This window comes from Xenopus laevis, chromosome 5L, assembly GCF_017654675.1.
Source record: "Xenopus laevis strain J_2021 chromosome 5L, Xenopus_laevis_v10.1, whole genome shotgun sequence".
NCBI lineage: Eukaryota > Metazoa > Chordata > Amphibia > Anura > Pipidae > Xenopus > Xenopus laevis.
The window spans coordinates 128013006-128030538 of NC_054379.1; the positions used below are offsets into that span (position 1 = coordinate 128013006).

Sequence of the window (17533 nt, forward strand, 5' to 3'; positions counted from 1 at the left end):
TGATAAATATGCCCCTAAGTATAGTCTCATGTTCTCTCCTGTCAGGCCATCTTGTGATCTGATAGGTCAGTTCAGACTGACATTGGGATCTGCCCCTTCACAGCTCACAGATGGGACATCAGCTGATGGAGATGGTGGAGGAGCAACCAGTTATCCTCACTTCCACTCATTCCTGGTGATGGAGAAGATGTACTAATTTCTATGTAGCTCAGGGGCTGATTGGATATCTGAGTTGACTGCTAGTATTAATCTCAAAACAGCATCTCCCATGGGTCTTAACTCCTTCCTTGTTAATGAATTGGTCTGTACAGTTCACATACTATCAGCCTCAACCAACCAAGGATGACATTTTAAGGTCCAATTTTTAATAATAATAAATAAAAAGATAATAAATGAGGACTATAAAAACTATTCATATACTGATTTTATTAAGCATAGGTTACACACACGAACCGTCAGTAGATAAAAAAAAAATTAAAAAAAAGAACCTGCTCCACTGAAGAAAATCTAAAAATATTATAAATATTGCACTTTAAATTCCTTATGTTACATCACCACATTACTCTCCCATCATCAAAATAATGATTTTTAATATAAATAATTAAGGGAATCATTGAGCGTTAACCTAAGAAAGGGTACATGCCTCTGCAGCTTGTGTCTCTGTATTCCAACTACAATTCCCAGCAGCCAGTGTGACAGCGCCATCTCTACCGTTACAACCATGAGCCACACATTGTACATCCTGCAGTTAATGAGAGACTTAGAAATATGTGTTTTTTGTTATTTGTTTCTACCATTCCTTATTTTAAAACTGAATAAATCCCCCTGCCAAAAAAAAGAGATTAAATTAGCCAGAACCTAGAACAGTTCAGACTGGATCTCAGTTGGAAAAACTGGCATTAAATATGCTCCACTTGCCCTATAATGAAAGCACAACCCAGTGCGGCTGACTTTACTCTTGAAATCCAAACAATCTTCATCCAAGTTTGGGAAGTACAGTCACATTTGCAGAGAAAGACATATAGATAAAGCTCTAACATCTCTTGTTTTTTAATGTGTTCAGTATCTTCTGATTCTTGGTTTTGAAGGTCATGACGTAGTTGCTGGGTAAAACCTTTGCCCGTCCATCCTCATCTACTTGACCCATGATGATGTAATTCAATCCTGCAGAAGAAAACAACACCAGTCCCACCTTTAGTACATTATAGACCAGAGGTCCCCAACCTTTTTTAACCTGTGAGCAACACATGCATGAAAAAAATGTTATTATGGTGCAAAATAAGTGCTGTGGTTGGCCATTTGGTAGCCTCTATATCGACTGGCAGCCTATAGGAGGCTCTGTTTGGCAGTGCCCATTTTTTAAGCAACTACAATTTGCCTCCAATACAGGAAATAAAAGATAAGCACCTGCTTTAAGGGGTTGGTGAGCAACATGTTGGTTATGAGCCACTGGTTGGGGAACATTGTTAATGATCCCCAACCAGTAGCTCATGAGCAACATGTTGCTCACCAACCCTTTGGATGTTGTGCCTAGTGGCCTTAAGGCAGGAGCTTATTTTTGAATTTGAGGCTTAGAGGCAAGTTTTGGCTGCATAAAAACCAGGTGTACTGACAAAGAGTCTCCTGTAGGCTGCCAGTCCACATAGGGGCTACCAAATAGCCAATCACAGCCCTTATTTGCCTCCCAGAAACTTTTTTCATGCTTGTGTTGCTCTCCAACACTTTTTACAACTGAACTTTGCTCACCCAGTTAAAGGCAATACAGTATGTTAACCTTTTTAATGGAAATGGCCAAATGGGTGTGGAAATGAGAGTTTTGATCAAGCATCTTATGCGACAATTCTGAAAAGTGAATGGCAAGTTGGAATTGTCAAAAACGCATGTCATTTTGTCCCTTTATTTTAAGATCCATACCTGCCAGCATTTCCACCTGAACATCTACCCACCCTAAGCACACACAGACCTGTAATAACCATGCTCCTTTTCCAACAAATTATCAGCTGCCAATAAAAGACTTTCCTGGATAATAATGGCCAGGTGATGGAGAGGTATGGAGAGGGCTTTTTAGTGTACAGACAGTGCTTATTGAAAATAGAGTACATGGACATAACCTAAGCATATGGTTTTATTCAAACACACCCTTTAATACTGCTAGGCCCTAATGCCCAATAAAGGTATAGAACCTGTAATCCAGAATGCACAGGACCTGGGATTTTTGGAATAAGGGATCTTTCCATAATTTAGATCTCTATATTTTAAGGGGCAGATTTAATGATGGTCAAGGTGAATTTTCGAATGAAAAAAATTTAGAATTTTGAGCTAGTACAAAGACTAGGGAATAGTCCAAATTCAATTTGAATGTGACAAAAAATCTAAAATTTGAATATTAAAATTTATGATGTACTGTCTCTTTAAAAATTAGACTTCGACCATTTGCAATCTAAAACCTGCCGAATTTGGCTGAATACGGACCTATTCGATCAAATTTGGCCCAAAAACAAATTTGACTTCATTTCGGTTGGTCTTTTTGAATTCGAATTTTGAAGTTTTTCAAATTTGAAATTCGACCCTTGATAAATATCAACAATTGGTGAGGTTTTAGAGTTTTTTTTCTACTTCAAATGAACACAACTTTGAAAATCTGAATATAAAAAGCTCAGTTAAATACATTTGTGGAAAAAAATGGAATACCTGTTAAAAAGCTCACAAAAAAACCTGGAAAACTCAAAGATCTTGGCTTGAATTTTGCCTAGGACAACTCTCATTGACTTCGTGCATAAATCACCCCCTAAATAAACCCAATAGGATTGTTTGTTCTATCTCCAATAAGAATTAATTATATCTTACTTGGGAACAGGTACGAGGTACTGTTTTATTATTACAGGGAAAAAGGAAATCATTTTTAAAAATGTGAATTGGTTGTTTAAAATGGAGTCAATGAGAGATGGCCTTCCCGTAATTCAGAGCCTTCTGGATAACGGGTTTATGAATAACAGATCCCATACAGAATTTTTTTTTTTGCTCACCTCTTCTGACCATTGGACACTGCTTACAAACCACGGTGATTTTGGCACTCATGTTTTTGCCTGCCTGCTGGATTGCCAGCGTTCCTTCCTTGTATACATTTATAATGGACACGGTTGCATAAACGCTGCCACCTCTGCTCACAGTTGTGATAATCGTGCCCGTTATAACTAGGAGAGAAATATTCACCATTAGCGATTAAGAATATGTTTCACCAAATCTGTTTCAAAAAACTGTATTGTAGGAAAGAGTTCAAGTTAAATTGCTAAAGCAGCTTGACTTTGAGACTGAGAATGACAAAAATACATTGATCTCTAAGCCATTTTTTCCATATTAAAGACATTTTTGGGAAACTGGTTATTTTATTTATAGTCAGTCTGAATTGTCCTCCTAAGGATTTGATCAAAATATGACAAGCCTGTCCTTGTTGGCCATAAATATACGTGGTGTTCCAGAGGCGTGCGACTGAATAAAGACTTTTATATAGTAACAATTCACCTTCTGTTCAGCTATTTGTGTTTAGACTATTTGCTGGGACACATGTTTACAGTTTTCTCCCTCTAAACATCTCAAGGAAACCTTTTTCACAGATGGAGTGGAACATTATCAAGCGCTGCTCTGTATATTAATTGCAGCTCACAACTAAAGCCTCTGTCACTTCTTGGAATTTAAAGTCACAACCTTGAGTCATTGATTTCCAAAATAAAATGAAAAAAAAAAAAAAATACGTGGAATCATATTTTTTCCATACCAAAATTACTGGAACAGTAATTGCTTTCCAGCGTCCCCGTCCGTTTGCATTTCTGTTGGCAAAGCGCAAGTGTTGGTTTCAGACCTTAATTTAGGAAAAGGAAAGAACAAATAGTTTAGAACAACTGCTCTTACCAAGGCTATTACCAGCTCAGGAGACTCATAGGAGGGGACACTGAGACATGAATTTATTCTATGCTTTGCATCTCTCACAAAAAAAGCCGCTATTTCTTCCAAGGTGAAAATAATGTATCTCAGTTGCCCTGACCCATCAATATCTGATTCACCAGGTTTCACAGTGGAAATAATGCCCAATGAGTGAAAAAATGTGTTTTGCATCAAAAAAATTGTAGTCCATTGACTTCAATGCATTTGGCAAATTTTTAGCCATTTTGCGAGTTTTCACCGAAGTGAAATGGGCCAGATTCACCCATTACTAAATGGGAATAATCCTGGGCAAAAGAAGAGCAGCACTGAAAAGTAAGTGGCAAGGTGTTTATTAAGAGTCAACAATTGGCTCTTTCGCAAGTGTTGTAGTGCAACACATCAAGGGGGGTATTTACTAAAACTGTGATTTATCTAATTTTTATATTAAAACAAAGTTGACCTAACTCCCACCCATGAATTTAACTTGTTTATCAAAAAATCAGCTCAAAATAGGTGGTTCGGAAAAAGTCTATACAAAATCGTGCGACAATTTGAATCAATTTCATGCCCACATCATACCATTTTTTCGAGTTGTTGCCCAAAAACCCCGAATTTTTCGGATTCTCATACAAAAACCAGAGCAGATCAAACTGTTAAAGGGACTTCTGCCATTGACTTCCACATGACCTCTACAGGTTGAAGTATTTTTGGATTTTTTATCAGCTTTGGGGTATAATAAATCTCTAAAAAATGTAGGTTTTTTCCATTAAAAACTCGACCAGAAAAAAATTACATTAAATAAATAGGCCCCCAAGTGAGGCTATAAACCCTAAACTCAACCACACATTGGTTTTTAAAGGGTTTATTCACCTTTGAGTTAACTTTTACTATGATGTAGAGGGTTATATTCTGAGACAAACTGCATTCGGTTTTCAATTTGTGGCTTTCGAGTTATTTAGCTTTTTATTCAGCAGCTCCCCAGTTTTTAGCAATCTAGTTGCTAGGGTCCAAATTACCTTAGCAACCATTCACTGATTTGAATAAGACACTGGAATATGAATAGGAGAGGGCCTGTAATAACAGTAATAAATAGTAGCAATAACAATACATTGTAGCCTTACAGATCATTTGTGTTTTTTAGATGGGTGACCCATTTGAAAGCTGGAAAAAGTCAGAAGAAAAAGGCAAATAATTCTAAAACTATAAAAATAAATACTGAAGACCAGCTGAAAAGTTGCTTAGAATTGACCATTTTAAAACATACGAAAAGTTATCTTAAAGGTGAAGCACACCTTTAAGGTCCTACTGCTACAGTACATGCAAATGCCCATGTGTGACTTATTCCATAGTCCAAAATGAGTTTAAAGAATCTATTATATTCAATGGCATCATGGTATCATTGGGTACTCAGCTACCCAGCCAGCTGAACAAAGCTCTAAACCCCAGCTGTGATCTTTCTTCCTTGCCCAAAGTTACTGCAGGAATTTTAAAGTGCCTTTTCTTTTCTAGCACCCAGTATAAAGGAAGGAAGGTCATGTGTACACAATAATCAATACAAACTATCATTCAAAACAGGGTAGATTTTGTCTTCGCCCTATTAATATACGGAGAGAAATAAAAATGTGCATTGTAATTTTAAGTGTATTGAATCATAAATACTGTTTATTGCTGTAAAAATATGAAAAGTTAATACATTAATGTAATATATGTTAGTAAGGCTATAAAAACTGGCAGTTGTAAGAAGAATAACACCTGTGTATGGGCCTAGACCAATGAGGCTCTGACACTTTGAAACCTTGGGATTGTCTGTAAAAGACATTACACAATATTTAAGGGACACATTTACTTAGGGTCGAATATCGAGGGTTAATTAACCCTCGATATTCGACTGTCGTTAAATCCTGTGACTTCGAATATCGTTCGATTGACGGAATAATCGTTCAATCGTTCGATTAAATCCGTCGAATTGAACGATTCGAAGAATTTTAATCCATCGATCGAACGATTTTCCTTCGATCAGAAATTGGCTAGAAAGCTTATGGGGACCTTCCCCATAGGCTAAAATTGATGCTCGGTAGGTTTTAGGTGGCGAAGTTTTTTTTAAAGAGACAGTACTTCCACTATCGAATGGTCAAATAGTCAAACGATTTTTAGTTCGAATCGTCGAAGGTCGAAGTAGCCAATTCGATGGTTGAAATAGCCAAAAAATACTTTGAAAATCAGAGTATTTTTTATTCTATTCCTTCACTCGAGCTAAGTAAATGTGCCCCCCAATGTTGAATATTAAAAATGAAAGAGATGAAGGTTCTGTAGTCTGGCGATTCACTCATCCGATTTGTATTATATTTTTATACGTTTTATACAATCTTCACTCACTGTCACTGTGATATAAACCACTGTACCCATATCTTCTACCCCCTCTCCCTTTTTTCACTTGCACCTACTTGATTTATGTGACACATTACGTCACCTCAATACAATACTATACAATCCACGTATATTGCACTTTAATACTGTGTACTGTTACTGCACCGTTTTCTTTTATTTCATTTCACCATCACCATAATATGGTTATTTGTTGTACTGTACTGCACTGCTGTTGTTATATTTTATATTTTTATCCAATCTTCACTCACTGTCACTTAGGTAAATAACATGGTTCATCTTGTAGTACATATGCTTTGTTTTTTTTAAAAAAGTTTTAATTTTTTTTATTTATTTTTTTATATAAAAAAAACCCATTTTTTGTACTTAGTTGTAGTATTTAACTAGTATGTTTTAACTTTGCACAGTCTAAGAAAGTGGATCAGGATGCATTTCACTGCATGTTGTACTTGTATAACTATGCATGTGACAAAAAAAGAATCTTATCCTCACGTCTTAAGAAAGCTTTGCAGCGAACGCGTTGGCGTTCCTTTTCCTTTTAAAATTCTAATTTTAAAAATCAACCTTTTCATATCAGTGTGGTCGGGGGCATAATCCTTCCTTCTTTAACCATACAATCTTCTTTCCATTCTAAGGGACCATGGGTTTGTGGCTTATTAGGGCATAATTAGCCTCTCCTGAGAATAGGGCAAGTTTAACTTACAAGGCCACAGTCCCGGCTACCCTGTCCTGCCTACAACTTTGTGGTGTCCCAGATTAGAAAAATACCAGGCAGTTAGCTTACGGGACAACTCCACCCTCTATCCAATTTTTTCAATTTTCCTGACTACTCTAAGGATTTAAGCAGTTTGGTTTTTTACTTATTTTTATACATGGCTATTTGATTTATTTAATTAATCTACTATCTGAGTAACTTCAAGCTCAATCACTTATTTATTGCACCTGCACTTTATAATTGTATGAATTGAACTCAAAAATCTGTGGATGAACTCTACGGATAGGTGATTTATTTATTTACTTATTAATTGATTTCTGTGATCAACACACGTAATTTATAAACATTGCACAATCAGTCTATTCATAATTGGGTATTTCTTTATTAATGGATTAACACTTGCTCTACTTGGTTTCCCATAATTCATGAGGTATTAATTTAGAGATCAATTAAATCATGGTACAGTATAGTTAATTTTTATCGGTACTATAAAAGGGTACCCATACAAATAATTACCTTATTCTAATTTGTGTCAATTATTATATTAGGGGCAGATTTATCAAGGGTCGAATTTCGAAGTGGAAAATACTTTGAAATTCGACCATTGAATAGAATCCTCCGACATTCGAAGTCAGAAGATTTTATTCATTGTATGATCGTATTCCAATCGTAGTACGATCGTACTCCGAACGTACGATGCAAACTATTTTATCGTATGATTTTCCTTCGAAACCCAAAAATATGCTCTGGTAGGTCCCCATAGGCTAACATAGCACTTCGGCAGGTTTAAGTTGGCGAAGTATTGAAGTCAATTTTTTTTTTAAAGAGACAGTACTACAGTCAATTATCGAATGGTCGAATAGTCGAACGATTTTAATTTCGAATTGAAGTCGAAGTCGTAGTATCATATTCGATGGTCGAAGTAGCTAAAAAAATTACTTTACTTCGAAAATTCACTTCGACCCTTGATAAATCTGCCCCTTAGTGTTTGGAAACATTTCTGCCATTCAGTATAGTACATATACACCAGTATAAGCAAAGATATACATACCACCCAGCAAACTATTTCAAAGCAGAAAGGGAAACACCACAAGAAACGAGAATTCCCCTTGACAAAGGGCCGAAATGTTGGGGCATTCTCATCTTTGGCAAGTATATCCGTTTCTTGTGCTGTTTCCCTTTTTGCTGGTGGTATTTATATCTTTGCTTATACTGGGTTAATTGCACCTCACTTACATTCTATTTAAGAGGAGTGGTAACATAATATAATCCTTTGTAGTCATGTTTGGAGTTCCCTACATTAATCTGTATTTTTCTATTAGTGTTTGACCCTGCCTGTTTTTGACCAAGTCCTGTCTGCTGCCTGTTTTTAACCATTCTCTTGGATCCTGAAAACTCTCTGGTATTTTGACCCGGCCTGTGACCCGATTACGCTTCTGACTCCTGTTTTGTACTGTGCTGCCTGTTCGGTAAATTGACTTGGCTTGTGACCCCAATTACGCTACCATCTACTGTTATTGTTCTGCTCAGCTCATCTGGTGTATTGACTCGGCCTGTGACCCTGACTTCGTTCCTGGTTCTCCCAGTCAGTTTAACGTGCGGTTCCCTTGCTTGCCTAGAACTCTTCCCTGGGTCCTATCATATTAAGACATATTAAACTTACTAAAAGTTAACTTAAAGGTGAACCACCCCTTTAAGACTGGTTTGCCATTAACTCAAATGTATGCTTGCTTTGTTAACAAGTACAAAATGAGTATTACAGAGATGAAACAAAGCATATATATATATATATATATATATATATATATATATATAAATATAAATATACAGATGCAGCCACTTTGGTTTGGTGCTTTGGTATGCTAATGAAAAGGTTAAATGCATTAAATGAGTTAAGATGACTTTAGATAACACAGTTTCTTCAGTTAATCCTAAATCATGACGCATTTAACCCACAAATCCAAGTGGCTTCAGTGTCGGACTGGGCCAATGGGACACCGGGGCCCATTAAAATAACCTTTGCTGCTGTGCCTCTGAGCAGGCGTGCGTCTTACCGGCACCAGCGCTCACACAGAGGGAGGCACACAGAGGGAAGCTGGAGGGCCTTCATACGGCAGTCCCAGTGGGCCCCCTTTACTCCAGTCCGATCCTGAGTGGCTTCATCCGTATATATATTTACTGTGGATATGCCCGCGTGCCCGCAACAATGGAGTGGGTAACTATGAGAGGAATATCTTTAATGCATCAGCAGAACAAGATGCCCTAACTTTATTATTACTGAATTTGTTCATGTCAAACCTTTTCTAAATAGTGCCAGATGATTTATAGGGACTCAGTGTTAATGGCAACGTAAACTTACAAAACACTTTAATGTAAAATTGCTGAGAGTGCTCTTTTAAACACATTTGCAATTAGCATTGTTTTTTTTAGCAGTTTTAATATGTTTTAAATTTTCTGTTAAAAGGAATGTCTTGTTTTGAGGGTTTTGGGTTCTCGGGGGCATTATAAGCCAGTACTCCAGACCAATGTAAGGAATTGTATGTTGACCTGCTGAATAAAATTTCCATAGGGAAACACGGAATTATTTTCCACCTCAGGGGCTATTCTCTGTAGGCTGGGCACAAGGGTTACAGAGCAGCTTGTACTTTGCTGAGACTGTGGTTTCAGTTGGATAATTTCATTAGTATTTCAGTTCTTCTCACACACTTTTGTGCAATGATGCAGATTCTGTAGGTCATGTTTAATAACTGATAGGCAACTTTGAGCTCAAAAGGTCTTCAGTATCTGTAGTTTAACTTCTATGTAAAGTATGCATTTCTAATGCTCTCCCTAGTTTCTTAGTACGATTCCTCCCTGGTGTACAACTAGGTATGGGATTTTTTAATCCATAAATTGATTATTCAGAAAGCTCAGAAACACTGGAATGTGATTTTCCATAGAGGCCTTTTTAAGCAATCATTGAAGAGCTCAAAGTACAGGCAGACCTTTCAAAGAAATTTGTTGTGGTCTGCAATGATTGAATCTCCTTTTATTCTAGAGAATGATCCAATGATGCACCAAGCCAAAGATCAGCTGGAGTCATTTAGGAACAAAAAGGTGAATGTCCTTGAGTGGCCCAGTCAAGTCCTGTCCTGAACAGCATCAACAGACTTTGGCCCAGCTTGAAAGCTCTGATGTCTAATCAACGTGAAGGCCACGCAAATCTTCCAAGATGAATAGCTGAAAAGCCCTCCCCGCAAGTACGCAAAGCTGGAGGGCACCCAAAAAGCCTCCGTTTTGTCTTTAACAAAAAAAATCAACTTTAGCAAGCAGAATGTTTGCATTGTTATATTTATGTATTATTTCCTGACAAAACTAAATTGGAATTCAAATAAAATCAACAAACAAAACTAATAAAAATATTTTCTTAATAAAGCCAAACATACATGTATGTGATCAGTTACCCAGAAACTAATTATCTAGAAAGTTCTGAATTATGGGAAGACCATCTCCCATGGACTCCAACCATTCTGCATAACAGGCAGTGTCGGACTGGGCTAGCGGGGAAAAAACCCGGTGGGCCACACCCACTTTTGGCGCTGCCCCCGATCCCAGACGTGGGTTGCGGCTGGGGCGTGGGGACCTGAGGTGCCTAATGTGCATTCTCCGAGGGGGCGGCCCCAGTCCGATCCTGATAAGAGGTCCCATACTTGTTAGGTGGGTATGTCTGACAAGAGAAGGATAGCTACAACTAGAGGATACAGTCTGATGTGGGACTGAAGGGTCCTATAAGAAAGTACTTCTTTACTGAAAGTCTAATACAATATACAATAGCCAGATACAGTGGGAGACAATTAAAGTTGGGGAATTCAAACTGCTTACGACAAATATAAATGTAATTGGTATTTTGTTAGGAATGCCACACTAGATGGATGCATTTTTTGCAGCCACAAATTTTTTTCTTATGTAAACAATTCAACAAATGAATCAGACATTATTATAAATAAATGATTGATAATAAGTCTGTATTGGGCTTATAAACTTACAAACAGCAAGGCTAAGACACATGTATATAATAGAAACTTTCTAATAAACTCATCTGCAATCTTATTCCGTTATGTAAGCACCTTTTTGCAAAAAGGGCAAAACGCCATGTGTTTCCCTTCCCCGCTCCGAGTGCTAGTCCTTGCACTCCACCTGAGTTTTCCAGATGAATGCAACAATGCATGAATTTGGCAGCACTGTATTCATAAGGGGGTTTATGGGAAAATGGTATATTTATTTAAAAGTGAAGTTAGAGATCGCCACAGTCCACTAGAGTGAATTCCGCCACTCTCCATTCATTTCTCCGGGATTTTGAAAGGTGTATATAGCAAAGGATGAACTTTCACCCTTTTGATAAATGAATGGAGAGCAGTGGAATTTCACTCTAGAGGACTGTGGCGATCTCTAACTTCACTTTTTGATAAATAGACCCCCATAGGCATCCCCATTCCACTCCCAACCCACCCCTAACAGGTGCATCATACAGACAGGGTTTTAGGGATTTGCTCTGCATTTAGCAGCAGATTTTTAATTTGCCAGACTAGAGTAGAAGAATTTTACAACACCCTAGGCCAGAACTGGCAATCTGTAAATTCTTGCAAATGCCAGAGAACTGCCACAGACAGTCACTATTTATTAGCCCTGTCAATGACTGTACCTCTGTGTATCTGAAATGTTAATGCCTATTCTGAATCTTACCCCAGACCTGGAACACCCCAGAGAAAATAAAAAGGAAAAAAATATCTCAGAATGATTGTGTCTCCAGCTACTTGCAATTCAACAGGATATGATCCACAGCAATCCTCTGTTCTTTGATCTTCTTTATACAGGTGATCAAAAATGGGTGCTATCAGGGTTACCCTATACAATTCTGTCATCTGCATGGGGGTGTCTGTTGTGTAGGAAAAGTTCTTATGCAGAAAAATATTTTCATCTCAACTCTCTGAGCTTAGAGTGGACTTACTGGAGGAAATGCAATGGATACTGGGCTGCAGAGCGCCTCAGGCTAAATGGCTCACTAACAGAATGAGTCTGTTTTCTGCAGTCACCACGTATAGAGAATTTAGTGCAGAATGTCTAGCTGCCTTTTACTATTTATATAACATTTACAATTTTCTACCAGTGGGTTCCCGGTCTCTATCCCACATTACTGTGGGAGTCCAATAGCAACAGGCAAGAACTAGTGTGTGTATATCCCAAAGGTGAAGATAATGGCTCCCAACATCATCCCAACTGTACATACCACTGAGAACAGCTCTGAAAAGATCAAAATGATGGGCAGTTTGGAATGGCTAGTTCTCTATTACTTGAGCTCTATACATAATGAGTTTTTGTGTGCTCTGCGGCAAACCACCGTGGAATGTATGAATAACAGGGGTGATCCTATGTTATTGCAACCCTGTAATTAACCCAGTATAAAGTGTTATTTTTAGTGCCAATGTTGCTCCTTCAATATTCTGTTTAACTTTGAAGGAAAAATACACTGACTGAAGCCGAATGACTTTGCTTTGCTTTACATGGCTCCTGTCTTCCTGCACTGTTTGGCTTGCAATTTATCTTACTCTGATACCACACTTGAACCACCCCATTGTTATTACACATAACAAACCCACACACTGCATGGCCGGTTACTCATCAACTCAGGTGCAAACTGCATGGCTGGACAGAAACACACAACTTTAAAGCTTTCTATAAATTTTAAATACAAAAATGTACTTTATTACAAATCCAATTATTATCCCTACTGGCTTAGCCATGCATTTTGCATGCTGTCTGTATAAGATTTAATACCATTGTGTGAGATTTTATTCCCTTTAGAATCAAAGTCATAAATTAAATGCAGTTTTCTTCTAGCAATGGGAGGGATAAAGGAGAAGGAAAGGCTAAAATTGTGTATGCTTTATCAGAAAGGTCTATACAAATACCCTCAAAGTAATGCTGCTCTGAGTCCTCTGTCAAAAGAAACTCAGCATTTATTTCCTTCTCTTGTGTATCCCTGGGCTTCTGTATCAGACTTCCTATATTCACCTTAAAGCACAAAGAAAGTCTAAAATAGAATAAGGCTAGAAATGCTGTATTTTGTATACTAAACATAAACATGAACTTACTGCACCACAAAGTCTAATCAAACAAATGATTTAGGCTTTCAAAGTTGGTCATAGGGGGCTGTCATCTTGTAACTTTGTTAAACATCTTTACAAGACCAAGACTGCGCACATGCTCAGTATGGTCTGGGCTGCTTAGGGATCGTCATAAATTATCCAAACAGCACAAGTCAAATAATATCTGCCAGAAGCCGATACAGCAAGACCGGTTAATAATCAGAATATACAGACTGCACTGGGCTCTGTGTTGTCATGTAATCTAATGTGGATTCTATAGTTTTTGTATTGTTTAATACAAACTTTCTCCAACTCTGCAGAACCAGTGGCTGCAGCAAAATAATCCTCCAAATAGAATCCCAGTTTATCTGTTTAAATCTGGATCCATGATCTTTGTCCCTGCTGCTGGCATTGGAAACATTACAGGAGATGTAAAGGCAAAAATAAAATCCAATGCAAATCTCTACACAGTCGCCGACTGCTCTACAGGGAAACAAAGCTGCTGGAGTTCTGAAAGGCTGGGAAGTAAGGCGGGGGCTCCCTCTGCTGTTCATAAGTATGATTGTTTCCCTGCACAGCAGTTAGGGACCGTCTGACAATTCCTATCCACAGCAGTAAATGAAGGAAGAATTTCACTGCATACAGACAGATTTCTTATAAAAATGGTACACATTTTTGAATTAAAGTATATTGGAGATAGATTTCTTTTTCATTAAAGAAAGTAAAAATGGGATTTTATTTTTTTATCTATACATGCCCTGTAAACCTCCAGGGCTAGGGCTTGAGTATGCTCAGTTTGCTCCTCTCTCCCCTTCCCTTTTCCCTTCTCCCTCCTCAACTGCTGTAAACTGAGCCCAGAGCTATGGGTGAGCAGGAAGAGAATCAGGCAGGAAGTGATATCACAACAAGCTAATATGGCAGCTGCTATCCTAAACAAACAGAGAGAGCTTCTAAAGCTGTTTACTTAGGTATTGTAAAGCAGAATAAATATAGTGTTATAGCTTGCACTATTGTGACTAATCTATTGGCAATCAACTGCTTTGTTAGTTTTTCTTCTCCTTTAAACACCCACATAGTGTACTGGGCTCTTTTGTAAGCACAAGTGCCATTCAGTCTCGGGTGCCTGGAAAGTGGCACTGAATCACGGAACAGAGCCCGTGGGTTGCTCTAGCAACAATCAGTGAAGAAATTAAGGACATAAAAATGAATATATAAAAACACTACAGAAATAATTGAAGTGCCACAAATCAGATGTGTGAAAGACCAGTCTCTATAGCAGTGCTCCTCATACTGTGAAACAGGGACCCTATGGGAGCCCTTTGAAAGTTCATTATGAGACTGATTGCTCTCTTCCAATTCCCATCCAAAAACAACTACAAAGGAAATACGTGTGGGTGTGCAAAGCCGTACAAAGAGCACACTGCTGTTTCTTCTTACTCTGGCAGGAATATGTAATGGGTGAAATACATTTCTATGTATTTTTGAGGGGTTCAACCAATTAAAGGACGTTATTAATTCAATTATCATATTTTACTGAAAATAGTAAGAGATGGGCATATTATTATTTTCCTTTCGCTTTTCATCCTATCTTTTAAGAAACTGTCACTGCCCCCCACATACTGTTTTAGTGGTCACGATCTATGATTGATATATACAGGTACATAGTTATATGCAGAACATTTCAATTTGCAGGGTTTGGCTGGAGTCTATTTAATGCAGAATTAAGAGCACCAGTATCCAGCATGTGTTAATTTGGTCACATTCAGCGTATGAATATATTTAATCATTTTGGGAGTAGTAATTACTGCCGGTATGCAAAAATCATTTCAGTGAATTACACGCATGTCTGAATGTCAGGAAATATTAGTTCCACTTAGCTCAAAAATGCACCTAGCTAATTATCTAAAATCATTCATGTAAAGGGTTGGATGCCTGTTTAATTGAGAACATTTTATGGTTACTGCAATGAACTCTTAAGGTCCCCATAGACGCAACGTTTTTCTTTGGTGAACAAACGATTTTAGTGAAAGCCAACCAATCCGTCAAATTATCGTGAGGTTAGTGGGGATTGATCGCGCATCTAACGATTATTCGTCCGACATCGGTCAGAAAATTGATCGGCCAGGTTAGAAAATTTTTATCAGTCACAGTGAAATCTATCTATTGTCCAATTGTTTGCAGGACCAAGCAGGCAGCTACCCTCAGTTTTCCTGGCTTCAACTAGACAACATCGCTTGAAACTGTCTTTTTAGTTGATGGACAAAACATACATTTAAACGATCATTTCAAGATAAGCATGGTCTCACGATAACGAAAAGATCCTTTAAAAATCTTTACATCTATGGCCAGCTTTAGGGCAGGGGCCAATAGTGGTTGATTTGTCATCCCCAATAAAAATGCATGACTACAGATGACTTATCTCCCGAAAATGCCTCTCCATTGGAAATAATTCCAATTGTTGACAGTAAAACAAGCACATCGCTTAGTTCTTCAGGAAGTCACCAGAAGGAAACTAGGATATGTTGGTTTTACTGCCAGTGATTTCAGTTATTTGGAGAAGCATTTTCGGGAGATTTGTCGCCAGCAGTCACGCATAAATAAACCCGGGCGACAAATCTCCCCGATGGCCACTGCCCTTAATTAATCCAGGTACTGGTCTGATTTCCACCTGGGAGTCAGGAATGAATTTTAATTTTAAGATTTTAAAGTATTCTTGTTGACAGAAACAAGTACCCTTCCCCCACAATAAAAAATATTTATTATTTATTTATAAGTTATTTTTGCCTGCAGAATAAAAACCTCTAAGCCTCATTTACAAATTGAAGGCACATTTAGACCCTGCCTTACTCCCTCCCTGTAGGTAGGCGAGCGGCTAGGGAAGAATGGATTCTTTAGGACTATAGAGGAAGAGGGCCCCCCTTGCTCCCAGCACATAGGCATCTACCTCTCTTCCTCAACCTGCCCCCCAACTTGCTCTTTATTCGTACTCACTAGTTAGCAAGCACTGGTGCTGTGCTCGTGCAAGAAGTTGTCACAAGTTGCAAGAACTCAGATGTATTTATCTTTGAATAATAACTAAAGACCGTGTTTTGCACCCCTTAGTTCTCTACACCTTGTGCCCAGAGTCATAATGAATGACCCCTTTTGTCTCTCCTAAGCACAGGCTCTGGGAAATCTTAGATGGGAATATGTTAAAGACTTTCAGGAGCAAATCTAACAAGCTAAACTTGCAGCCGTGAGACTTACTTGACGTTGTAGTGGCAGGGGTGGTGACAGGAGACACTGTGGTTGTAGGTAACTTTTTAGGCCTGAATCTGTAATGGCCTTTAAAGCCATCAGCGGTTAAACTGAGATCAGACAAGAACTGGATGAGGAGTTCATTTCGCTCAGAAACAATGGGCCTAGAAAAAGGAGAGAGACAAAAATAAGAATCCACACAGAACAGTGTATTTCATACCTACTGTATGTTATGCACGAGCCAGTCAACCTACAGCAAGTGAATATACCTACAGTACAGGCGATATTTTAGATATCAATAATAACAATATATTACATGTATTTGGAACAATGTGCACTGAGAAATATTAGCATGGATGCCTGAGGTTGAGACAAAAAGGAAACTCTAAAGAGAAGGGGTTACTGTGCTCTGCTTTTATTCCACCTACAGATATATGGAACGGTAACATTACATGGGTGCCTTATAACTACTTTGAAAAACATCCTCTTTCTCTTGAAGGAAGAACCTTGGGTGCTCTTTAAAATGGAATTCCTCGTAATTTGGTATTTTGGAACCTTCAGTTGAGAAACAATAATAAATACAATTATTCAAAATCCAGAAATGCTTGAATAATTCTGACAATATAGCTATTCACATAGTACATGTGTACCAGTTATGTGTATACTGCACCAAAGATCCTGACCGATATCTACCATTGTTCTGTTTGTTGAATTGGAAGGTTTAATCTGCCAATGTGCCATGTTGACTGGTGTATGCTGCATCAGAAGATAAAGAAGTGAAGCTACAACTCGTCTTAATGTTCTGCTGTTCTGATTGTTTAGTAGGGATGCACCCAGCAGCGCAACTAGAGGGGGGCGGGCCCTGGCGCGGGACGTGCAGCCGGGCCCCGCCCCCTCCATACACCCGGAAACGGCCGCATTTACCTAAAAACACAGTGGTGCGCGAGTTGCCGGGGGGCCCTGAGGGGGTGCAGGCCCTGGCCCAATCGCACCCCCTGCTCCCCCGGTAGTTACGCCACTGGATGCACCGAATCCAGGATTCAGTTCTGGATTCGGCCAGGATTCAGCCTTTTTCAGCAGATTTCAGATTCGGCCGAATCCTTCTGCCGGCTGAACGAAATCTGAATTCTAATTTGCATATGCAAATTAG

At 38.5% G+C, this 17533-nt stretch overlaps 1 protein-coding gene across 1 annotated transcript in view; it reads right to left on the minus strand.

The window, feature by feature from the left end:
• Positions 1-409: 409 nt before the first annotated feature.
• The window catches only part of pcolce2.L (procollagen C-endopeptidase enhancer 2 L homeolog), a 41643-nt gene continuing 24519 nt past the window's right edge, over positions 410-17533 (minus strand). The window contains exons 6-9 of the mRNA XM_018263818.2: positions 16393-16547; positions 3776-3859; positions 3027-3194; positions 410-1164 (exon numbers count right to left, since the gene is read on the minus strand). Coding sequence (XP_018119307.1) covers positions 1034-1164; positions 3027-3194; positions 3776-3859; positions 16393-16547 — 538 coding nt within the window. The 3' untranslated portion in view covers positions 410-1033. The remainder of the gene's footprint in view (positions 1165-3026; positions 3195-3775; positions 3860-16392; positions 16548-17533) is intronic.